The sequence below is a fragment of the Etheostoma spectabile genome, chromosome 14 (assembly GCF_008692095.1).
Source record: "Etheostoma spectabile isolate EspeVRDwgs_2016 chromosome 14, UIUC_Espe_1.0, whole genome shotgun sequence".
NCBI lineage: Eukaryota > Metazoa > Chordata > Actinopteri > Perciformes > Percidae > Etheostoma > Etheostoma spectabile.
Genome location: NC_045746.1, coordinates 5,265,598 through 5,290,156, shown reverse-complemented (window position 1 = coordinate 5,290,156; position 24,559 = coordinate 5,265,598). Strand labels below are relative to the sequence as shown.

Genomic DNA, 24,559 nt, shown 5'->3' with positions numbered 1-24,559 from the left:
ATAACATGAGTCATTTGGTGGAAGGATGGCTAGCACCTGCCAGTTGGCACTGCAGAAATTTTCACTTGAAACCTTTTTTTTCTTTATTTAAATAAATTTAAAGGAAAATAAGTAGAATTGATTGAATTAATCAAACAACTTGGAGCTGAATGACTAAGAATATGAAAGAAAGACTGCAAAACACTAATGAATTTGCTTTCTATGTTTTAAATGTAGTTTGCAAAAAATGTGTTCCTAACTGACATCGCTTGCCTGGATATAGAAAGCAAACTTGCAGTAAAGAAGAAATACAGCATAGATACAATTGGCCAATACAAGTTAAATCCCGTTTTTAAATGTGTGAATGCTCCTGTCATTCAGTATTTCCATTGAGCACCTACAATTTTCCTGTGATCTCCTCTGACAAGATATGCCGTTCATATAGCAACCCAATTAGGACATACATTCCTTTTCAAATATATTCTTTAGAGATGGATAGTTGTTGAGACAAAAATGTGCTCATTTTAAATTAGGCTCAAGGTGTATATGTTTGCACACATGAATGTGTGTGGGTGTCTTTATCACACGCAACAGGTGACGTATGTTTCCAGGAGTCTTTAATAACAGTGTGAAAATGAGAGAAGATGGCTCAGCACAACAGAGAACATGGCTCCGGCTGTCAACATTTTGAGCCCAGTGTTTCTGTCAGCACTCTTGATGCTGGTTGGTGTTGGAGGGGCAGCAGCATCTGACCTGCATGTCTATGGGAAATCAATCCACAGTGATAAAACTTTGCTGAGTATCAATGATGGACGACACACTGTGAACAAACAACCACACCATCAGGTAAGAATTATTTATTAAGCCAGACAGATACGCTTATTGTATTGGGAAACTGGCTCGGACTTATCAGGTTTTCCTTCACAGCTGAGGAGATTAGTCAATTGTCGAAAGATGATTGTAATTTTTCAAGCAAAAATGCCAAACAATCTCTGATTCAGCTATTCAAATGTTAATAAATTGTACTTTTCTTTTTGTAACTTATATATTCGAGGGAGTTGAGCTCTCAGTTGGATAAAACATGAAAGTTGAACTTGTCGTGTTTTACTATTTGCTGACGTTTTGTGGACAAAACAATCAATAATAGGAAAGTATTGGTTAATTGCTTTTTACTTAATTGTTAATTGTTAATTGTTTTACTTATGTCATGTACTACACCTTCCAGATCATGAAAGTGTAACTGAAACTATTTGTTATACTGTACAGCCCATCATGGAAATGGATTACGTTCTCACATTGGGGGTCCACTATTTGAGCTATTATTATAACATATAGCATTGGAACCCATCTGCTATCCAGTGGTCACATTTACTCATTTTTGTTCTGCATTATTGTAGAGCAAAAAAATCACATAAAAACGATGTGCTTACACAACTTAGGGATGACTATTTGTGGGAAAAAACGAACACGGCAACTCACAATTATTTTGGTTATTGATAAATCTACTGACTATTTTTCTTGGTTATTAGATTAATTTTTCAAACTTTGTGAAAAGTTTGAGGTGAGCCTACAGTGACTTATTTAAACTGCTTGTTTTGTCTCATGACTGTCTAAACACCTACGATATTGCTATTGTAATCAATTATATGACAAAGAAAAGCAATAAAAAAACTTTTTTGAGAGTAATTGGTTTCAACATATATATTTTTTTCAGACAAGAAGGGAAATCCGCAGGAGTTTGGATCTTAAGAGCCTCAATGCACATGTGACCCCCACCACCAGCAAAATCAGCCTCCCGAATTTCATCAAGCTCCACCCGCTCCCTGCCAACCCCGTCCTCCTGCATGCCAACATGCCCATGCGCTTCGGAAGAGAGAGTATTCCTGATAATGACAAGGACCCAAAATTGACCCCCAACATGCCCCAGAGGTTCGGGAGGTCCTGGGAGCTGATTCGAATGTGTGCGGAGTGCCCTGATGGCCGAGCAGCACTGAACCCAGTGTTGCCTCAGAGATTTGGGAGAAGCGGCCCATACTGGAGCCTTCTTAGGACTCTGGCCAACGTACCATTAGTAAAGAATGGCCTCCACAGGTAGGAAACTCTTGCCCATAATGTTTGATGTAAATATATGTATTTCCAGAACGAATGGCATAACCTCATCTATACAATATACAACAAATGTTATATCAACAAACATTGATTCCCCTCTCCCAGAAGACAGATCACCAGTCAATGACAAGGTTGTTATTTATTTATTTCAAGTTCTTCTTCTTCTTCTTCTTCTTCTTCTTCTTCTTCTTCTTCTTCTTCTTCTTCTTCTTCTTCTTCTTCTTCTTCTTCCCACAGGCCTGACGTTTTTGACTTTCCAGCCAGCTCAGAAGAGATGGAGATACAGGAAAAGACTGTTGAAGGATGAAAGAAGATGAGAGAGGCCAACGGCGAGGTCTGCATGTAAATGTCAGCAAATAGTGTTTTTACTGTGAAGACGAGTGTTAAACTGTCAAAATGTTCAAGAAAAGTTGGAATTGTACAAGTCCCTTTAAATAAAGGTAAATTATTGTGACAGAAAACGTGTTAAACTAAAATAATAAAAGGTTTCAAGCCAGTGGTTTGGGTTTTATTTTTCCTCTATTATCGAGTCCTACTTTCTTGAATCAGGGGGAATCAGCATCTAACTCTGCAAATTATTATTAATTTTTTTCTTAAGGAGATTTAAAACTGAGAAACAATTTAAAACAGAGAAACAGTTTTTAATTTAGTTTTGAAAGCAAACTACCCAAAAAAGTGGATTGTTTTATGTTATGCACATTCATTACACTGCTCTAATCTATTTTTAATTAAGCAAGAAACAGATGTAGATGTAGACTGAACATGATAAACAACTGTTGATATCCAGTAAAACACAACAAGGCTCACCTACAAGTGTCTTTTAAATTAACTGGATTTAAGGGATATATCATGTGAAGATCACTGTGTGTGTGTGTGTGTGTGTGTGTGTGTGTGTGTGTGTGTGTGTGTGTGTGTGTGTGTGTGTGTGTGTGTGTGTGTGTGTGTGTGTGTGTGTGCGTGTGTGTGTGTGTGTGTATGTGTGTGTGTGTGTGTGTGTGTGTGTGTGTGTGTGTTCAAAAATTGATCTGATCTAACTGATCTAAGTGATAGTGAAGCTGTCATAAAGACAGAAGGGAGGGACTCTCTCATTTGACCTCTTGAGGGAGACAGACACCAAGTCATAGTGTGCTTAGTGCAGGGTTCCCAAACCAGCACAGAGGGTACACATCTCAGACTCTTAGATTACCAAAGTAAAGCTTAAAATACACAGCATGTTTGATTTTAAAAGTGTTGTCCTTTATCTCTGTATCTTTCTCCCAGTTGGAGGTTATTAAAGGTGCCAGTATCCACTGTCTCTACTGCAGTCCATCTGCTGTTGACTGTCCTCAAAAGTGACATGGATATGCGTTATAGGAATGAGGGCTGCTTGTCAAATGTCTCAATGTAACATAACATTGTCGTGGTTTGGCGTTTAGTCCTCATTTTCTCCCTGGTCTGGTGTTGCAGTGTCTGTCTTGTGTTCCCTTGTGAGTGGCAGTATGTTCTGTTTCCTGTTTTATTTTGATAGTCTGGTTTTCTGTGCTGTCTTGTCTTTAGTTTTACTTCCTGTGTTTTCCCGCTTCTGTGATTACCTGATGTCTTCCACCTGTTTCCCAGTCCTTGTGTCACTTGCCTCTCGTTATCTCATTACCCAGTGTATTTAGTGTCTGTGCTCCCATTGTCTCTTGTCAGATGTTTTTGTGAGTTTGTGTGTTCCAGATGTTGTGTTCCACGTTTGCCTTCCCTGTGATCCGTCTTATCAGTCTCTGTGTTCCGGTTTTTGGTTTTCTTTTTCCTTGACCTTTTGGATTTTTGAGCTTTTTGTCCCTGTGTTTCCTTGGACTCTTTTTATAAAATAAACCCTCAGCTAAACACTCTCCCGCCTGCCTGTCATCTCTGCGTTTGGGTCCTAATTCTGCTACATTTGTAGCAAACATGACACAATTTGAATTTGTGACTTTACTTTGACAAAACAACTGGATCTAATCTACTATTTTAGACATTCTTTAGAGCAGATACTTGTCAGGGGAAGTAAACCCTGATGTAATGACATGAATAATGCCTGCTTTCCTTTTAAGTGTGGACCCTGGTATGCCAGCTCACTATGGCTTACTAAGACACCTAAATGGAACGGAGGTATCATTAATGATAGTAGTGACCTATAGAAAAAAGGTTTACAGGCCTTTTTATGCAGCAGACAATTTAACTTGTTATTGAAGGAAAATCATGGTTGTGATTACAATAAAGATGGCTCTGTTGACAGTGTGGAAGTGAGCCAGCATCTCTATCTCTCTCTCCCTTTCAAGGGTTACAGATCCATGTAGACAGGGTGGGACTCCCCCCTTTCTGGTTTAAAGGCCTGTATCCCTGCCTTTGCTGAATTATTTGTATCTCTGGTGGGGACAAAATACACCACGCTTCAGTCGTGTTGCAAAAATGGATCTGTACCTTTTTGGCCCTTTTTGCCGACTGTTATTGGCGCTACACCAGACGGATAGCCAATCATATCTCCTGTGCTCCACCTGCCCCTAATGACCAGTGGCCACTGATCACAACTGTGATTTTACTGCTGTGACATGACAAAATGCTGCTGTGGGGTCCTAAAGTTTATCGTAATTGAGGAACAAGCTCAGAGCTCTATTAGCCTTATTTTCATTGGTTACTTATACTAGTTTGCACTGTTTAGAAGAGACAATATTTCATGCCAATATTTCATTGTGGGGAGAGCTGGGGTTTGACAGACAAGGGTGCGTTTTGAGTATTCTCAGTTTATCATGTGCAAGAGCTCAGTGACATAAAGATAGAAATGGGAATAAATGTGTTCTGCAACCACAATAGGTTACTTTTCACACATGCTTTAATCCCAATAATGTTTTATTTGTCCAGAAATGTACAGGCACCTGGTTTCTCCTACACACAGGCCAACATTGATAAAGGTAAATCACTCTGCAGAACAACAACTCAATTCCATTGACCGACAGACCAGTCTATTAACAGATTACTGTTCATTGCTTGTAACTAGCTAACTGATCAAGATGCAACTAAAGCAACAGGCAAATACAGGCAAATTAGACACACAAGTAAGCACATGTGCAGGCCGGATGTATTATCTCTTTTGTCCTGGATTAATATGGAGGAGATGGAGTCTAGACAGTGGTGGCGGTGGGGAAGAGGAATGCTGAAGATCTGGATGCATGTGATGTGGAGCTGGACATCTGAGTTCAGCGGAAGGACCCATGGTGGTGCTGGTTGTGATGAAAACTGCAGGTGAATGGGGTGAAAGAGGATCACATGGAACTGATTGTTTTACAGAGTTTGTTGCAAAACGTGATTGGTCTAACTGAAAGAGTGAACGAGGGAGAATAAATTCATTTAGTGTAGGACAGTCTTCCCAATTAAATTTCTGCTAAGTTTTTATTCTAGCAGGCCTGACCAGGCAGGAAATCCAGGAGATGTGTTGAATGTGTTTTTTTTAGGTGTCATATGGGATGAGGAAACTCTGAATGTCTACTTTGAAAACCCTGAGAACATTCCTGGTACCAAGATAATCTTTAGCGGAATCAAAAAGAAAACAGAAAGACAGGATAATATAGGCTATTTAAAAGACGCCACCTCCCAGAACACATACACATACGTACACACGCACACACACACACACGGCAGTGGAAGGAAGCATCACACAAACGTTTTAATTTTGAGGGCAGAATTTACAGTAGTTTTTGAATTTTCACATCACTACATTTATACATTATACGTTACATTGTACAGCATCGTTGTCACACTGTTTTTGTCTGTAGTCTCTTTTAACTATCATATGAGTAAGTCAGGGTACAACTTGGGGGTATTCCAGACAAATGTCAGTCAAGGCTTCTTAAAGAGACATTCCTTCTTTGGGATTTTGTCAAATTTTACACAGAAACACACTTATTGTGTTTGCCACTCTAACTCTTACTCCACTGTTCATCGCTGATTTTGTAAGGGTGTTTTTCTATTATATTGTTGTCTACAACTTGGTAATTCTCTAGTTTTCTTCAAAAGTCTCAAAATGGGTAGACTTTGAAAAACTTTTTTCTACTTTATTGTTCTGTTGGTGGAATTACTTCTAATGTTATAAAGTTGCCCTTTAAAACGAGTGGTTTTATACATGCTCTGTACATGTGTATATGTAACTTAAGAAGAGTAAGGGCAAACAGATTTAATTTACAGAAAAAAATGTTATATTTACACTTGGTCTAATAACAACCTGTTAAATATGTTTTGTGCTTACATTTATAATAAAGTCATAATCAGGCCATTCTCTTTACATTTATTGTTTCCTTTCACTTTGAAATAATGTTTGTATTTAATATTGTATTCATTTTGCTTAGGCCTACTTGTATTTAGTTAGTTAGTTTGTTACATGGTTAGTTAGTTAGGTAGGTAGGTCGGTAGTTAGTGAGTGAGTTAGTTAGTTAGTTAGTTAGTTAGTTAGTTAGTCATTATTGTGTACTGTTTTAGGCTTCACCACATATTAACACAATACAATAAAGAAGGTTCAACATCAAGAACATAAGTGATAAAAGGCTTTAAAATACAGTTAAAAAGACAAAACAAATATTCATACACCTTTAAGGGAACACACATTACTTCGCAAACCAGTGGATATCACAATCAGTCATCTACATATTGACATAGGCTTAACAGATTTCTTTCACCTTTATTGTCAAAGTAAGTTATGTAAGAATATGCAACATTGACTTTACTATCATCACTTCTATAAACTAAAACAGCCAACAGAGGGCGCCATTTTACTGCTGAAGAGCGCATCTGCACCACTGTAGACATCAAACGTGCCAAATGAGTGTAAGCATGCCGACTTAAAATGCTTCCGTCCCCGCTATCCGGCCAGCTGCACTGAAGTCGATCCAGAAGACACCAGACACGCGTTAATGAGGGTCTGATCCAGACGCACTGAGACTGAGCTGCCACCGCCGTCTTACCTCCACTCAGTGGCATCTGCTGGTCATTTAGCGCCGGGAGAAAAAAAAAGGGTCCTTCCTCCTCAATTGTGTTGTTATTGACTGGCTGAGGGAAAGAAGCAGGTCGATAAGTGGATCAGATTTATTAGCGGTGCAGATTGGCTACGGCACGCCAAATGCCAGAGGAGTCACTACAGACTGTGGGGCTGCACACCGCGCATTTCATCTAGGTTAGAGGAGCGCCAGACAGCGTGTCTCCAAGTGCAGCACAATTTCAAGTGGAAGGTAAGGGGGATCTTGTGCATTAGCCATGGGTGTAGATGACATTGCTTATATTTAACGCATCTGGATCATCAGGACATTATGGCATTCTGTACGTGTAATTAGATTACGTAGAGCAGTTGCAATCATATTATTGAAGACAGCCTATGAATTACTAATTGAACCAGGTGCTGCATATTTTCTGTACGTTGTTCAACACGGGATTATCATTTGTTTTTAGGATTTCTAACATCTTGCATCCATACTACCATTATTAAATATGAGCATACTGGAAATGTTTGTGTGAACGAACCTGTAACAGCCGTTACGGACTGGCAATGTTACTATGACTTCTGTCATAAAGTGTCAGAAGTCATAATAAGCCTGAGTGACAGCCCCCTGCCACCCATCTAATTCTAATTCTGGCACAAGGCTGAAAGTGGCTGATGCAAGGTGGAATTACAGTGGTGGCTGCATCTGCTGCAGTGTGGAGCTGCAACAAGTTATGCTTTGAGGGGGAAGAGAGAGAAAGAGAGAGAGAGAGAGAGACCTCAGAGGACTGAGGTTAAGGGTGTGATCAAATAGACACCCTCTGGGAGTAAGGAGAAGTGACAGCTGCCAGTAACTGTATTAAGCTCAGCAGAAATAGTGTGTGTGTGTGTGTGTGTGTGTTTGTGTGCTTGTGTGTGTGTGTGTGTGTGTGTGTGTGTAGGGAAAGTAAATCCATCAGGATGGATCTGGCCAAACTTGCAGTGTCCTTCCACATTCTTCTGTATTCTGCATGGGCCCGTCACTCTTACATGGACAGCATTCTCTCAGTCCGCTCAGGTGAGTTGTGTGAGTGAATTGTAAGAACGAGTGTCACATGACAGAAGGAACACATGTTGCATGTACCTTTCACCACTGTGCCTCGTCTGTCTTCCTCTCAGCGCTCAGGTTTCTGGAAGAGCCGTTGACGTTTGATCCCTGTTGTCTCATGTCCCCGCCTCCCCCACCGCTCTTCCCCCCGCCACCTCACCAGTGGAAGCGGGACATTACCGTAGGTGTTCACAAACACACTCACACACAGCTGCTTGCATAAAAAACACCTGATTCAAACATATTTGTATGCTCACAGTATGGGACACTGATTGATACCCTATTCTGTTTTTTTGTGCATGTTTGACAGAAGGATGGTATTGGCATGTTAGAGCCAAGTGTTTCTGGAGGAGAGGTACAGGAAAAACAAAAACCTGTGATACCCGGGTGTTTACCTGGACCTCCAGGACCCAGGGGTCCAGAGGTAATGTCCTTTATTAAAATACTACATATGTATGAAACCTTGCATCAGGGCGTGCACCACGTTCCAGTCTGATGAAATCATAGTACATCTATCAGCCTGCTATAGCCATTTAAAGGCAGTAGATGGGAATATTTGTTACATGGAAATAAAACAAAATGACCTTTATAGTATTGATTTTTCAACAAATGTGCCATGTTCTATTAGAAGATGTGAGCTGGATATAAATTTGGTGTCATTGTCCAGGGTCACAATGGATTACCTGGCTTAAGAGGACCAAAAGGGGAGAAGGTGTGTTTCCATTTCTGTTGTTTTGGTTTTTATAGGTTGAAATAAGTCTAATTTATTTTTGCTATATGCCACAAATGTCCTTGTATTCCTCTCTGCTCTAATGAGTGCTACATATTCCCCCGCCCTTATTTGTCCTCCTCCAGGGAGAAATTGGACGTCCAGGGGCAAAGGTGAGCCGCTCCTCCCCTCCTGCATGGCGCGTTCTCTCGCTCATCTCTCTCTGGTCCATCTTGCTTGTCCTTGGAATAAAGGGATCTGGATTTCTCTCTCCGCTGTCCCCTCCACGCATCCTCAATCTCTGTGATGTGATTTGTGTATTGATGTGCTCAGAATATTTTCAGCAGCTGCTAAATGGGTCATGCTACATTAGTCTCAGTAGCCGCTTTAGCCACATAGCAAAGCTCAATCATATCCCTGGATGTCTCCAGTCATCCTTCTGCTCCTCACCTCTCTATCATCCCCCTCTTCTTTCCTTTCCCTCTGCTTTTACCTTCTCTTTCTCCTCTTTTCCTTGGCCTGGCTCCAGTAGCCCTCATACTGGAGCCCAATTCCTGCTGATCCAGGCTCTCCAGCACTCCACTTCTGCACTTTAATCTCCCTAAGTGCTTTTGGTCTCCGTGATAAATCATTCCACACAGCAGCAGGTCCATGGGGTCTTAACAGGCTGCTGTTTTAATGACAAGCAACTAAATGAGAGCATGCTGCTAGCATGGCAGCAGCTCTGGGAGACTCGTCCAGGTGTCACAGAGAAGTGGAGGAGGTTGTTTAACAAATCTGAGTCTCCTGCTTGCAGGGAACTGGCAATAGCGCAATATTGAATAAAACTTTATTCCTGTCCACTAATTAGCCAAGTCATTTCATCTCATCTCATTATATTATCTCAGTGGCATTGTTAAAGCTTTGCTTGCAAGCTTTTATCCTCTGTCATCTCCGACTTGGAAGTCATAGGAGGTCAGTTTTGACATGCTCATTTGTCTCTGTCCCATATTTAACCTGATTACTCTTTATGAAACTCAGAAGCTTTTTTTCAGGGGAAACGGGGCCATCTTGACGGACAGAAATAGTTGCGAATCATCAGCAAATATATCAAAGTACAAAAGCAGAAATCAGTCAAAATTTAAAGGACAAGCTTGACACTTTGGAACATACATCTGTTTGCTCTCTTTTTGATGTTAGATGATAAGATGGCAAGCAACGAGCAGAGACTTCAGGAAGTCACTAAAAAATAGTCCAGCATGCAAACCCCAAGCCTGTTTAAGTAATGTATTGAATCAAAATGCAAGAGAGATTTTATTTAAGAGAACAAGGTCAACGCGTCCTGCTGTTGAAGATCCAATTATTACAGTAACACTCAAAAAGAAATTAAGTTTGTCGCAAAAAAATCTTTTAGCAATTTAAAGAAAGAGGCTGCTTCCTGTCAATTTTTCAGCAAAAGGGGCCAGAAAATGTATCATTAGTTAGTCATAAATGCTGGCACTGATTGTGTTTGTGTATAGGGTCGTACAGGAGCTCCGGGCCTCCCGGGGAAGCCAGGGCTACCAGGATGGCGTGGTCCAGATGGGCCCCAGGTTAGTCTCTGTACTGTATTGAGGTTTTACATGAATGTACTGTATAAATCACAAAAACAAACTGAACCCTCCTTATGTATGGTTTTTCTTAAGGGCGAGAAAGGGGACCCAGGACTCATGGGATTACCAGGACTGAGGGGACCACCAGGGCCAAAGGTTAGTCACCTCGTTACTGCATCATACACACGATTATGTACTGTATATGTTTGGAAAGAGTGTTATATTGACTATCCTTATCTGCTGTTATATTCCTTATGTATCTTTTTAGGGTTTGCCCGGTTATAAAGGAGATAAGGTAAATTCAGAATAATTTCTCACAGTGCACACATTTTTTAACTACAAAACTATTAAATCTTCCATTTTATTATTCTCTCTTTTTTAAAAAGGGAAGCTATGGTGACCCTGGAGCACCAGGACCAAAAGGCGATAAGGTTGGTGGAGAAATGTCTTTTTCTTTTATTGCAGATCCTTAAATTGCTTTTGAAAAGGCTGAGTTGTGTAACTCTTTAAAGCTGATTTATGCTTGGCTTTGACTAATAAACACTTCACCTCATAATTTGTTATATTGGACCTTATCATAGGCAGTGAAAAGCTCTACAGTAATTTGATTAATTACTTGTTAAATTCCAAAGTGGTTCTTTCACGTCCCAACATTTCAAGCTCAGGGACAGATTCATTTAACATTACACATCTTACGAGTGCCTGCTCTGCTCTCAAGCTCTCCTTTTGTCTCTCTGCAGGGTTCCATTGGTTTGCCTGGGATGCTTGGACAGAAGGTAAGAATGATTCAATAATGAGGACAGTAAATAATCTGATTTAAACAAATGATTGCTTAACTCCTTTCCCAGGGTGAGCAGGGACCAAAGGGAGAGCCAGGAGTCGTAGGGAAGAGAGGGCCTACTGGACGGCCTGGGAAGAGAGGCAAACAGGTGAGGAAAGACGAGGAAGAATAATGCGCATTCTGGCGGCACCGCTTAATCCTGGTGTGGTGCGCTGACACTCTGCTCTTCCTCTCGAACATCCTCTCACTGGCTAATTCAGTCACTCAAGTTATACTTCCAGCTCTGAGTTTAGACTTCCATAGAGGCTGTGTCTTTTTTTTCCATGGACTAGATTATCAAAGTTATGCATCAAGTGGCAGTGGCATGCAAGCCGTGTGTGTGTGTGTGTGTGTGTGTGTGTGTGTGTGTGTGTGTGTGTGTGTGTGTGTGTGTGTGTGTGTGTGTGTGTGTGTGTGTGTGTGTGTGTGTGTGTGTGTGTGTGTGTGTGTGTGTGTGTGTGTGTGTGTGATTTCTAATGGAATTTTGCCTGGCTTGCACAGGGCATGAAGGGCCACACTGGAGCCCCAGGGGTCATGGGCCCCCAAGGACCCCCAGGTCCAAATGGCCATCCAGGGCCACCTGGTCCCCCCGCCTCAGGTACAGTAACTCCCACATTCACTCAGAAATCAGCCTCAAATTACAGTCTATTTTTTCTCTTTTTTCTCTTTGTGTGTGTGTTAACCCCACCTATTTGTCATATATTTTTGTGGTTTTGCAGGTCTCTATCTAGTCGGGGAAAAGGGAGAGAAGGGTGCTCCAGGTCCAGCAGGTCGCTGTGACTGTGATTCCACTCTTGGTGCAAACAATGCTCCTTTTGGAAGCTACACTCAACGAGGCGGCCTCAATAAAGTCCCTGCAGTAAGAACCCACTCAAACGGCTTCCTTAAAATATTACTATGCAAACTGAGTCCATGTTCTCACTGAATTATTTATATGTTATCAGCTTTCACTTTCTTCTGTATATGTCTGTGCAGATATTTGTGGTAAACAGTGAGGAGGAGATGGACAGTCTACGTCTAGACAATGCAATAGCATTCAGGAAGGATCAGAGGTTGCTCTACTTCAAAGATAAAGAGGGATGGAAGCCCATACAGGTGACGACTACTAGAGTTTTGTGTACTGTAATTGCAACGCTGAGCTGTAAAACTACAGATTTTTAAACAACCAGTGACATCATTTTTCACACAGAAACCAATGAGCACATAAATGATCACATCTATGCCTCTAGGCCAGAGATCTTCAACATTTTTCAGGCCAAGGACCCCTTGGCTGAAAAAGAGACCCCCCCCCAAACTTCCAAAACCCTTTTTTTTAGACATAATTTGGAGGCCACCCAGCACTAACTCTGAGAACCCCCTAGGGGTCACGGACCCCCTGTTGAATATCTCTGCTCTAAGCTAAAACTGGGCCACATTTGAGTTTGACAAATAATTAAAAATCTCAACTCAAGGTCCACTTACTGGCTTTTTTAGGAGCTTTCCCACAGTCTTTCTGAGTGGATGGAGTTTCCTCAGCAGTTATAGTCATAGAGACGGCTCTGGCTGTCGTAAAAACATCTATGTTTATCCATGTATTGCATGAACTGAACAGATTCCATCTGCTGAGGAAGACCATGAGCTTTAGTTGAAAAGTGGTTGACATCTACTGTATGTACCAGGTTACATAAAACATTAACTATTCCATCTAATAAAGCTCAGCATTATTTTAAATTGACACTAAATCTGAGATTCCTTACTGCCTGAAATGTTTGTTTTCTTGTCTAGCCCTTCCAGCCCTTCCAGTCCACAGAGAAAGTCCCGGACAGAGTCGGTGTGTGTGGAGACGGAATGGTGCAAGCCCAGCATGGAGAGGAGTGTGATGATGGAAACCAGATTGTCACTGATGCTTGTCTCAGTGAGTTATATGCATCTCTTGCTCAGTTGAACACATGCACACATTCCCAGTAATGTAGAGGTAAAGAAAAGGTAAAGAATGCTCTACAGACAGTGATTCTAATACTCCTTTATGTAATGAAATACAGTGTAACAAGAATTAAGATAAAAAGCTATTTATGTGGGCGCCTTGGTGGCTTGCCTGGTGGAGCGCGCGCCCATGCACGACGGCCGTGGGTTCGGCTCCGATCTGCGGCCATTTGCTGAGTGTCATTCCCCCTCTCTCTCCCGTTTCAAGTCTAAGCTATCCTGACAGAAATAAAGGCCTAAAAATGCCTAAAAAATGATCTTTACAAAACCTTATATAAAGGTTATAGGCTTTTTGCAGCACAAACACCAGCATGCTGTCCCATACCCCGCTGCTCATGAGATGCCCTTCAGAGCTCCAATGCACCACAGAGTCTGCACCCTGACAGAGGATAAAAGCAGTACGCACTGTGAAACCTTTCCTTGATCTTTCATTAATCTCACGCTGCCATCCGCTCACTTCTCTCTTCTGCTCTGTTCAATTATATTAGCAGCAAAATGCTGTATTGGCATCACTGAGACACACAGCAGTGCCAAAGCAATGAGTAACGTCTTCTCTCTTACTTCCCTCCCTTGCTCTCTCCTAACTCTACCACTACATTCAACCCATCTCCTTTCCTTTCATCACTTCAGACTGTAAGTGGGCCTACTGTGGAGACGGCTACCAACATGACGGCATTGAGGAGTGTGATGGAAAGGACTTTGGTTATCAGACCTGCAAATCCTATCTTCCTGGGTATGTTCACTGGCAGCATATACTGCACATACTGTACACTCAGTGTCCATTTATTTGGGAACACCTTGCTATTAAAGAGCTTCTATGCCAGGGGTTCTCAAACTTTTTTCAATAATATACCCTTTGAATTGGGTTTTTAAGCCAAGTACCCCCTGACCAGCGTAAAACACTTTTACATCTATGTAAAGAGGAACAATACAGTGTTGGCAGTGATGGATTTACTAAACAACAACCATGTTACTGAAAAACATTTAAATGTTCAGGATCCATCACTTAAATCATTCATTGTTATTTTAGGAATTATGCATGACACATTTTGAAATGAGCATTTTGCAAAAAGATCACGTACCCCCTAGAGTACTCCAAAGTACCCCCAGGGGTACCTGTAGCCCCATTTGAGAAACCCAGTTCAATGCCAAGGTAGCACAATGCAGTTCCTTTTTAGTCAGCAGCACTTTAATACTGCACCCATCTAAGGGTTTTAAAGGTCATTTGAATAATGTACTTTTTTCTGTGAAACCATTCAGAGATGATGGTGCATCATCCTGGCACCACATACTGTACAATGTTTTAGATGCCTAAATCACACAACTCTGCATGCTTTATACTTATGCTTTAAGGAATAGTTCAACCTTTTGGGGAAATGCACATGTACGTACTCGCTTTCTTGCTTGAGATTTGCAAAGATGGATACCACTTTTAGCTTTGAGGGGGGTGTTTATCTTCTCATCAAGCTCCCTGCAAGAAATCAAATAAGCGTAGTTTCTACCATTTGGAACTATTGCTTTGTTAAGAGCAAAATAGTGGAAATTTGGAGGTATGATGCTTAACCTGGGAAGGTGCTGAGTGTAAATATAATTATACACTTAGCGCAATCAGTTGCACTTCTTACATATAATTTTCTGTGTCTTCTGCAGGTCCTTTGGGCAGCTCAGATGCACCGAATCTTGCCTCATTGATTCCACTGGTTGCAAGTATTTCACCTGAACTGGAAAGATTGCAACTTTGCAGTTCCGCTTTGTGATCATGGGGGTTACATTTCAGATTTGTACGGAAGTCTTGCCCCTTAAAAAAAATCACTGGTGGACTGAGAGAGAGAGTACTAAAGGAAAGCTCTTGTGCCTGCGCTGAGCCATGAGAAGTCATGGGAGTCAGCTTTGAATCGACTGTCTCTCCCCTGGAGGTTTAATTCCATCACTGGCCTCAGGGAGCAGCTCCCTGTTACTGTCACTATACATCGGCTGCCGCACTGTTATGGACACAGGTGATGCTGTGGAACATTTTAATGAGATATTGATTGTATCATTATGAAATAGTTGACTTGCTGACTGTTGATGCAAAAATAAGCTGTATTCTGAACTTCTTTTGTAAGAAAAAAAAATATATTATATTATTGATACTATATATACTGTAGTATGCAAATCAGGATTGTGTAAATTTATTTATTCCTGTGCAATGTTTTAGAAAAATTGTATTTGTGAAAAGCAATGCTGTGATATTGCATGTAAATATATACCAGAACAAAGCGGACGGCTTTACCCAGTGCTGTAAATGTAGGCTACTAGTCAAAGTGTGGCCTTCTTTAACGAATGTCACACTGCAACAGCATGAAGAAACTGCTCAGTTACAAAATGACTATGAAGTGAATTCAGTGAAATTTGATTAGTGGATAATCTACCTGCATGACTGTAATGTTCATTAAACACTGTACTCTAATAAAGATTAGGCCAACACTTCAGAGTTCTCCAAAGGGGATCTGTCAGGGAGCAGTTGTGGGCGTTTTCTTTTTGTTCAGAAAACCAATCAAAAGCTACCTTCCTGCAACAACGTGTACGATGAAACGTCACTGCCACGTAGAGGCTCAACTGCACGCGACGCTGCTGGTCAAAACTTGCTGAAATATTTGAGTTATAACCGTTTGTCGTGCTGTTTCTTCGGGTTTGAATGTGGCAGCATGCTGCTGACCGTGCTGAGCTGGCTCTGCTCCTCCCTGCTGCTGCTGCTGTCTGCCAGCGGGGGGAAGCTGCCTGAAGCTGAGGTCAACATAGAAGTTCTGCACAGACCTTTTCTCTGTCATCGAAAATCAAAGTACGGAGACATACTGCTGGTACATCATCAGGGATACTTTGAGAATGGGACCATGTTTCATGACAGGTAACGTTATGCTTAATGGCTGACACGATATAGTGTTTTTATTCTCCTAATGTCAGGTTTCTGTTGGACTGAGTTGCTTAGAAGTTTTCCTGCGTTACTCCTGGTGGTTCCTGTGTACACTTAACAACGGAAGTTACCGTCTCACTCCGTTTAGTGGAAGCAATTTGCTGTTAGCACTAATCTTTAGTAAACGGTTTATGCTAATAACACATCTTTTGTTAAAACTTTTACATGTTGTTTTATTTTTTATTTTTAACCGGGTTATTACTTAAGACAGTTAAAGAAAGGGGACTAGCTATAGTACTCCATTCCAAGCGCGTGTTAGATCTCCTTGGTGACGCCTCCAACCATCAGGGGTCACGTGATAAAACATTTTAAAGTGCAGTTCAGTCAAATTCTAAGAATATATTTTCTCTTAAGGCCGTTTTATGATACTGCGTTGAATCGAGGGCGTAGACGCAGAGGGGTCTGCGGGGGTACCCTACGCCGTAGCCTGACGTGGACCTCTCGAAAAATGTGGTTTGATATTCATCTCGGACGTTTATGCCACTCAATTGAGAGGAAGGTAATTTTGTGTTTAAATGAAGCAGAAAAACTGAAATTTAATCACGAAAGTGGAAGAAAAAAAGTGTCTCTTGAAAGACACTAAAGCAACATCTGCACAAAACCAGTGTTCCCCACACACCTAGCTGTGAATAAGTTGTTGTTTTTTTCCACTGGAACCAATGAAAGCTGTTTAGTCACGTTGGTGACTGAATTACCCAGTGGAGTGGGGGATGTTTGCTTCCATTTTCTTTTCTTCAATTCTTTAAAGAGTAAAAACACCCCCTAAAATTCTTAACTTTGCGGCCTTCCAGTGGTTTATCTTCTCACATTGCTGCAGTAATGTACCAGTGAACTCACTGATTTAAGTTAGAAAATATGTTTTGGAAATTTTGGTGAACCACCCATTTCATTTCTGAGATTCAACATCATTCATGTGAAAAAAGTAAGTAAGCAGTCTTGATTTTTCTCCTCACTTTATTCATTTTTTTTCCTCAGATTGCAATTAATCTCAGAACTCATTGGCCATAATAATAATAATACTCACAGAAATAAACAACAAGTTTCTGCCAAGGAAATAATCCCATAAAACCACTCATACATCCAGTGTTATATATCCATGTTATTTATGGTGACGTTTTAAGCTTGGACAACATTTAATTTAAAAAGAATTTGGGACTTTAAAGGTAAATTCATTTAAATAATGATTACATTTGACTTGCATTGCCTAGTTTTAAAATTTCAGGAAGAGTTAGCCCAGTAACAAAGGGACCTTCTCACAGTCCTTCCCTTTTCAGACCTGTAACACTCCACTATGTCTGTGTTTTCCACCAGTCGGACCGAAGGTGACAAACAGGCAGTGTGGTTTACACTGGGCATCAGAGAAGTGATCAAAGGCTGGGATAAAGGCCTGCAGGACATGTGCTCTGGAGAGAAGAGGAAACTCATCATACCTCCAGCTCTGGCCTATGGGAAGGAAGGAAAAGGTACTGTGGCTGTGGCCATACGTGCAAACTTTAATGCATGATGCTAGTCTTTGTAAAAGTGCTTGAGGTTTTACAAAGTGTGTAATACTATGTATACTATGCATGCATGCATGTATGTATATTATTCTTGTTTGTCTTGTTTTGAATGGCTCTCTAGGACTCCCACACTGAATGAAGGTTTCATTCAGCACAATTAGTCCACCTTTTCTCAACATGGAGCATGTGAACAATACTTTGCTTTGTCCTGGTAAGCACACACCACGCTAACCAATAACATCTACTGTATCTCCTCTGTGCCAACTTTTGCCAACCTGAATGACTTAATATGACTAATAATGCAACCTAGGTTTCCTTCTCATAAACACTTTCAACATGACTTCTAACTTATTTACTCACAAGTTGACATTTTTAAATTGTGTTACAAGGGGTACCATTTCATCTGCACTAGTCCATATCCACGACGTTCCACTTCTGGGATTGTTCAGGTGCCAGATGTCTCTAATTTCGTCCGGATGTCCGTTTCCTTCCGCTTTTGTTGTGTTGGCATTTTAAACTCCTAAAGTCCTAAATTTATGAGGACTATGGTTAACTGCTCCTCAGATCTCTGCAGGGTAAATTCAGACCAATCTGAGTTTTATGTTGCACGAGTAAAACAACCTTTGAACTTACATATGTTCCACGAAACCAAGTTCTGCCCAACACAGTTGTGATTGGTTTAAGGAAATGCCAATAAACCAGAGCACGTTTTTCCATCCCGGAATGCTGTGTTGACTAACCAATTGCGAGACTACTGCAGCACTAAACAAACCAATTGTTCTCTTCCTACTGAAGCATGCTTACAGAAACCAGGTGATAGCCAGTCTCAGTTTTTCTCAGTGGCCTCTTGCCCTGTGGTATTGTCTGCACAGGTAAGATCCCACCTGAAAGCACACTGACCTTCGTCATCGAGGTGCTTGAGATAAGAAATGGACCGAGGTCACACGAGTCCTTCCAGGAGATGGACCTCAACGATGACTGGAGGCTCTCCAAGCATGAGGTAAACACAAGGATTTCAAACCCTTCAGAAAACACTCTGACTTGAAGTAGATTAATTAACCATCGCCTCCTACTACGCATGCTTTGTGGCTTATAAAGCTAAGCAATTCCTATCCAGAACGTCAGGAGGAATTCTCCTCTCAGATTGTTATTTTGGTCAAATTCTCTATTTCCTTTCTTAACTGGTTAATCACCTCATGACCCCTCATATCATTAGAGTTGAAACAGGGCCAACTGTCAATAATTAAAAATCAATTAGAAATAAGATGTAAACACATTAAAGTGATATCCTGAAAAATAAAAGTACTGTGCAGGTATAATGTTTTACAGTAGAAGTAAATAGAAGTTATATTATTGAATCTACTTAGTAATTTGGGCCTAACTGCTGCCTCAGTTAGACACTACTGCCCATTTGTCAAAACAAAAAGGGCAGTATCTGTTTTGTTGACCGTATTGTAAACCCTGCATTGTAAGGATGTAACTGGAATTGGAGTAGTCTCTTGATTGTGAGTGGCAGTAACTCAATCAGTAGCTGGTTACTGGTTCTAATCCCCAACAGGGGCCAAAGTATGGTGGTGGACTGGTAGCTGAAGAGGTGCCAGTTCACCTCCTGGGCACTGCCAAGGTGCTCTTGAGCACCAACTGCTCAGTGCGCCTTTCCATGGGCAGCTCCCTCACACTGACATCTCTCCATTAGTGTATGTATTGTTACTGAACATGTGTGTGTAATTCAGGCTTGTGTGTAATAACAACAGAGTGAACACATTGGAATTTCCCCTGGCAGGATTAATACAGTATACATTACACACAGTACATACGTTTTTTTAGTTTTTCTTCTCAACCTGTCTCACTAATTGCCCTGCCCTCACTCAATCTACCAGGTGAAAGTGTATCTGAGGAAAGAGTTTGAGCGTCACGGCTACGCTCCCAACGACACTCTACACGAGAACATGGTGGAGGACATCTTTGCCAAAGAGGATGAGAACAAAGACGGCTTCATATCGTCTAGAGAGTTCACTTACAAACACGATGAACTTTAAATTCTCTCCCAGTCCCACAAACCACTCACTTGCCCATAGTATCTTCCAGTTGTCCTTGATTTTTAGTGCAAATACTTTGGCGCAGTTTTATTGTCAGCATGAAAAGTAGTTCATTTTTATAGAAGCATTGTGTGTGACATCCTCCTGTGTAAAGCCGTGTGGTGAGCTCTGAGCCAACAGGTTTGTTTCACTGATGTTTTACTTGCATTTTTGTGTTTACTTCTGCAAGAGACCCATTCCACTCTCCACTCCATCTTGCATTTAATGCTTTTTTAGGATTAAGGATTTAAATGTTATGCAGTTATCATTGTAACCAAATATCAGAGGTAACAGACACGGAGCAAATGCGTGCAGTGACACTGCATTCTGTGGGAAGGCAATGTAAGTAGATTACAGTTGCCAAGTTTGGCTGTGAAATTCCCCTTAATGGAAATATACTATTGATTTCCTTTTACAAAATTTTACCAGATCAATGTAGTTTACCTTTTATTGGTGCATTAGGAAAAAAGAGAGTGCTTTAGCTTTTTTCCCCTGTATGGTAAACGAATCAGTCCACTTCAGAAAACAATCGTCATTAAATGTATTAATGACACGTAAGCCTGATTTAATTAAATCAAATCAGGCTTAAGTGTTGTATTGATTAGTGTGTGTGTTTGAGTTAAGTCATGACAATGTTAACTTTGGTATTTTTAATTTCTGTTCAAATGTGTATTTTTTAAGGACAGCAGTGATCATCAGTTTTCTGTGGCAGACATGATGACTTGACGTAGCAGGAAAAGCAGTTTCATTTTCTGTAAGTGCTCCCAGTAAGCCAGCATACACCGTACTCAGGCCCTGGCACTGGTAAACCTAAATGGAATGCAGCCAGCATTGATGTTATTAGAGACACCTGTTTGCACATGCATACACTCCAATGTCCATGCTGAAAGAAAATATTGTTCAGCCCTGCTCTGCAACATTCATGGAATCTCATTCTGAGGTTTTTATTAAATTAAAATTGACCCTACTGTGTCTTGGAGTTCTGTAATAATGATAAATTCTCTGCTATTTTAAACAATATGCTGGAGGCTGCTTTGAGCTACTGCACACACAAGTCTTAAACCAGAAAATCTTCACACAGTGCCGACTAGAATCTAGGCTGTCCAGTTTCCACAGCTGCAGGGTTCCATAATGCAATTTAATGCAACATATTTTCACAACCAATGTGATCAATAAAGTGAACTTTTTAAACAAAATACTGTGGTTTATTTGGTGGTCACAACTTGTAATACTTTACACATTGAACCAGCAGGTGGCACTGTCTTGACATGTGTTAGTATTGGTTACTACAGTAAGAAAGGAAACACTTAACCTCTTATCTTTTCATAACAGTGTAACTTAAAACAGATGCATTACCATCATTCTAAAATGTCAGTATATTCTCTTCTGCACTTTCATGGATGCATTTTTACCTATAAAAACAAGATCAAACACAGTAGCGCACCCCTGTTTGTACAAGGATTTATGAGCCTGTAATTGTTTCAGTTTTCCTGCTCAAACATTGGAAATTTAAATTATTGTTTGAGGGTTTTGTCAAACATTTATACAGCACTAGAAGCTCTTCTTGTACAGTTGTTGCTCACTACAGTTTGTATCCATAAAAGAGCTTCACTTTCTGTGCGTTTAAGAATGTTTGAGTTAAATACAGACTTTCAGAAATGCTACTCTATAAAGAGTCGTGTTATATATAGCTGTGTTATATATAGCTGCTGAAAACACTGTCGCTGGTGTGCGTGTGTGTGTGCGTGCGCATGTGTATGTGTGTGTGTGTGTAATAGAGTCTGCATGTAGGGAGAGTCCTCCTCCTCACACACATTCAAAACATTCCACACTGGAATAGGTCAGAGGTCACATAGTCAGAATAAGGCGGGACCCTGTTTAACACACACAGACACACACACAAAAATACACTCACCACGAACAACACACACAGAGCCTGCATCAAAATAAGCCCATGGCAGTTATGTCATTGGCATGAGCTGTCATGAGGAGGAGGATGAAAATTGTGTCTAACTTGTGTGTGTGGGGGGGGGGCTTGTCTCATCTTAGAGGTGTCCTAATCCCAGGTGGTTTGGGGTTGCCTACAAGAGAGGAAAAAGAGGAAGAAAAACTCAATAGATGATGTGGAAGTGATGGGTAAACAAGTTGAGAAATGAGGAGTGTACCTCTGTTTTCTTTGCTGGGGTAGATCCGAGGGAAAGGTTTGAATTCATCAGGAGGGGGGAAGTCCTCTACGGGGTGGAACTGGAACTTGGATTCAAAATCATCTGCTGGTAGTATACATATAGTAAAAATGCAATTAAAGGCTGCCATTTTGTCCTCGTTTTCAAATATACTATACTATACTGTAAATATACTATTATATATTTCCAAAATAAAAATATGTCCTTTTCTCAAAATCAAACCTGGTTGTGAGTCTCCTTTCCTCTACAGCTCTTTGAATTATGAGAATTATGTTGTTTCATTACAATTACAGTGCTCCTATCATTCCCACATTAGAACAAGATAGAAATGCACATACTGTATCGATTAAAGCAGACAGAAATACAAAAAACAAGTATATTCCAAAAGCAATAATTAGCCTGACGTTTCTTTAAACACGGCAGTCCGTATTGTCCACATGCAGGGATGTGTCTCATCATCAATAGGAAACGCTTACTGTTTTTGGAAAATACATAAAAGTTCTGATTTACTTTTAAGGATGATTTAGGAAATAACTAAAGAGATAAGAACAATTTGATATAATTAAATAAATAAAATGTAATCAATTTTATTTCACTCATTTGAAATCACTCAGGATTTAAAAATCCCCTAAAGGCCTCAAATGTCATATATATATATATATATATATATATATAAATGTAAGCTCGACTCACCCAGGTTGTGCAGGTGTCCATTCCTGAGACTTGATGGAGGCAGGGGAGGTGGTGGCGGAGGTGGTGGAGGAATGCGGCTCGTCAGCTCGGTCGAGGGGGATCGGGCCGGGGGGGCTGGAGGAGGAGCCAGCCGAGCCACACCTGTTACCATGGGTGGCAAGAGCAGAGGAGTCAGATGGGTGTCACACATCAGCAATAAAATCTGCAACATGTAAGATCCATCCAAATCCAATATGATCTATTGTGATAACTGAGACAGCAAGTCCATATTATAAAAAAAAAAACATTAATTCTGTAAAGGTTGTTTAGAAAATAAAGAGTTACACAACACACGTACCTAACCCTAACTCTGCACAGCGAACAGTTATTACAAATACTTCAAATGTTTTTCTCCGCGTAAAAATGTTGTTGAATCATATGTTGTAAAATGTACATATAGATTTAAACATCTGTGACCCGTTAAAACACAGCGATGTCTACTCCCAACAATTCCACCAAAAACTTTAGTTTTTCCTCTTTTCAGTATTGACTTATTTGATCCGTTTCTACATGAAACTAAAGCAAAGCAATGTTTAGATAAAAGTCAAGAAAATAAATGTATATCATTTTTGTGTAAGAAAACCAATTCTTCCCTCCTGTCCTGAGTATCATCTCGAAACACCTCTGATTTAGAATCTAAATTGTAAATAAGATGGAAAAAAACACTGCCTTACAATAGACAATCTTTCTCTTATTCATCTGATATATTCTCTTGTCCCTCTTCACGTCAGCGTCATCAGTTTCTTACTGTACTTTGGCTCCATCTTCCCAGCATTGCTCATGGCCGCTTTGCTTCGTTTCACCTGATTCTTTTCAAAATTTGTTTTTTTCAACGTCTTTTTGGGCTTTTTCAATGTTTTTGGGCTCTTTTTTTGACATTTTCCTAAAGTTTGTAGGTCTTCTGTCAGTGTTTTTGACAGTTTTTTCATTGTTTTTGTTGCTTTTCCTAAAGTTGGTTTGTTAGGTTTTTTTTTTACATTTTCAGAACTTATTTAAGTTGATTTTTTTCAAAGTTTGTTTTTGTTCAATGTTTTTATGGCTTTTTCAATGTTTTGGGGCTCTTTTCGACGTTTTTGAAGTTTGTAAGTCTTCTTTCAGTGTTTATGACAGTTTTTTCATTGTTTTTGTTGCTTTTCCTAATGTTTGTCGTTAGTTTTTTTGACGTTTTCAGTGCTTTTTTCAACGTCCCAAATATTCTAGACTAAAAAACGTTGAAAACAGGTCAAATTTGACCCATGGACAACATGAGGGTTAACATGAGAGAACATCATCTCATATAACCACATCCTTGGAAAGTGTACCTACTTTGCAACAGCTCAACAGAAACGACAGTGGTGACCAAACAACGACTATTCTTCTTCTTGGCATCCACCTACCTGCACTTCTGGGAACAGCAGGTGGACGTCGGGTGGGGGCGTTGCAGGGGTACGAGGGAGGCAGAGAGCGCATAGCCGGAGAGGGCACTGCGGCCACCTTGGGTGGTGGAGGGGGGAGGGTGGACGGGCAGCTGGGGGTGTAAGAAGCTGGTAGAGGGGGAGGAGGAGGTGGGGGAGGAGGTCCCAGGGGGCTGTCCCGCAGGATGGGGAACCTAGAAGGTTCAGCGTGGACTGGGGGTGGAGTGTAGAAGCACCCTGAGGAGCGGTCCCCTGGAACAGCAGAGGGATGTTGGAAAGGTGGAGGAGGAGGAGGAGTAGAGGGCTGGCAGATGGAGGTGTGGTAGGAGTGCTGGATGGGGAGCCAGGTGGGCTTGGTGACTTGGCATGGAGGAGGTGGAGGAGGGGGACAGGAGGGGAGAGGCGGAGGAGGCCTGCTGGCCGGCCGGTCCTGGAAGGCTTGAGGTGGGAGAGGCGGGGGAGGAGCAGAGGGTGGGGTGGGAGGAGGCGGAGGAGGAGAAGATGCAGGGAAAGA

At 41.0% G+C, this 24,559-nt stretch overlaps 4 protein-coding genes across 7 annotated transcripts in view; 3 read left to right on the top strand and 1 right to left on the bottom strand.

The window, feature by feature from the left end:
• Positions 1-640: 640 nt before the first annotated feature.
• On the top strand, positions 641-2,493 carry npvf (neuropeptide VF precursor). Its single transcript, XM_032535737.1, has 3 exons — positions 641-825; positions 1,694-2,070; positions 2,326-2,493. The coding sequence occupies exons 1-3, from the start codon at positions 646-648 to the stop codon at positions 2,393-2,395; spliced, it is 627 nt and encodes a 208-aa protein (XP_032391628.1). The 5' UTR covers positions 641-645; the 3' UTR covers positions 2,396-2,493.
• A 4,377-nt stretch (positions 2,494-6,870) lies between these two features.
• Positions 6,871-15,670, top strand: wu:fc38h03 (acetylcholinesterase collagenic tail peptide). Of its 3 annotated transcripts, XR_004334931.1 has the most exons (19): positions 6,871-7,310; positions 7,999-8,114; positions 8,216-8,325; positions 8,455-8,568; positions 8,812-8,856; positions 9,000-9,026; positions 10,353-10,424; positions 10,518-10,580; positions 10,693-10,719; positions 10,811-10,855; positions 11,165-11,200; positions 11,273-11,353; positions 11,746-11,842; positions 11,964-12,103; positions 12,220-12,339; positions 13,009-13,138; positions 13,837-13,939; positions 14,857-15,022; positions 15,062-15,670. XR_004334931.1 is itself a non-coding variant. In XM_032535263.1 (18 exons), exons 2-18 carry the CDS (start codon positions 8,018-8,020, stop codon positions 14,924-14,926), a joined length of 1,374 nt encoding a protein of 457 aa, XP_032391154.1. In that variant the 5' UTR covers positions 6,871-7,310; positions 7,999-8,017; the 3' UTR covers positions 14,927-15,670. The 3 variants fall into 3 exon arrangements, 2 of the variants coding, with proteins under 2 accessions (XP_032391154.1, XP_032391153.1); XM_032535263.1 differs by having other exon boundaries at positions 8,458-8,568; positions 14,857-15,670; XM_032535262.1 differs by having other exon boundaries at positions 14,857-15,670.
• An 85-nt stretch (positions 15,671-15,755) lies between these two features.
• On the top strand, positions 15,756-20,880 carry LOC116701525 (peptidyl-prolyl cis-trans isomerase FKBP14). Its single transcript, XM_032535265.1, has 4 exons — positions 15,756-16,093; positions 17,471-17,622; positions 18,531-18,658; positions 19,539-20,880. The coding sequence occupies exons 1-4, from the start codon at positions 15,894-15,896 to the stop codon at positions 19,695-19,697; spliced, it is 639 nt and encodes a 212-aa protein (XP_032391156.1). The 5' UTR covers positions 15,756-15,893; the 3' UTR covers positions 19,698-20,880.
• A 39-nt stretch (positions 20,881-20,919) lies between these two features.
• Positions 20,920-24,559, bottom strand: part of wipf3 (WAS/WASL interacting protein family member 3) — a 9,239-nt gene continuing 5,599 nt past the window's right edge. Inside the window, exons 5-8 of one of the 2 annotated variants that reach the window (XM_032535260.1) lie at positions 24,028-24,559; positions 22,613-22,753; positions 21,902-22,006; positions 20,920-21,817 (exon numbers count right to left, since the gene is read on the bottom strand). The exon at positions 24,028-24,559 is cut by the window's right edge and continues 179 nt beyond it. In XM_032535260.1, coding sequence (XP_032391151.1) covers positions 21,777-21,817; positions 21,902-22,006; positions 22,613-22,753; positions 24,028-24,559 — 819 coding nt within the window. In that variant the 3' untranslated portion in view covers positions 20,920-21,776. The remainder of the gene's footprint in view (positions 21,818-21,901; positions 22,007-22,612; positions 22,754-24,027) is intronic. The other variant, XM_032535261.1, reaches the window with a different exon arrangement.

Coding starts and splice junctions, on each gene's coding strand:
- npvf (XM_032535737.1), top strand. CDS start 646: ATGGCTCCGGCTGTCAACATTTTGAGCCCAGTGTTTCTGTCAGCACTC. Junction 826..1,693: donor ACAAACAACCACACCATCAG/GTAAGAATTATT, acceptor TATTTTTTTCAG/ACAAGAAGGGAAATCCGCAG. Junction 2,071..2,325: donor GTAAAGAATGGCCTCCACAG/GTAGGAAACTCT, acceptor TTCTTCCCACAG/GCCTGACGTTTTTGACTTTC.
- wu:fc38h03 (XM_032535262.1), top strand. CDS start 8,018: ATGGATCTGGCCAAACTTGCAGTGTCCTTCCACATTCTTCTGTATTCT. Junction 12,104..12,219: donor GCCTCAATAAAGTCCCTGCA/GTAAGAACCCAC, acceptor ATGTCTGTGCAG/ATATTTGTGGTAAACAGTGA. Junction 13,139..13,836: donor TGTCACTGATGCTTGTCTCA/GTGAGTTATATG, acceptor TCATCACTTCAG/ACTGTAAGTGGGCCTACTGT.
- LOC116701525 (XM_032535265.1), top strand. CDS start 15,894: ATGCTGCTGACCGTGCTGAGCTGGCTCTGCTCCTCCCTGCTGCTGCTG. Junction 16,094..17,470: donor GGGACCATGTTTCATGACAG/GTAACGTTATGC, acceptor GTTTTCCACCAG/TCGGACCGAAGGTGACAAAC. Junction 18,659..19,538: donor GGAGGCTCTCCAAGCATGAG/GTAAACACAAGG, acceptor TCAATCTACCAG/GTGAAAGTGTATCTGAGGAA.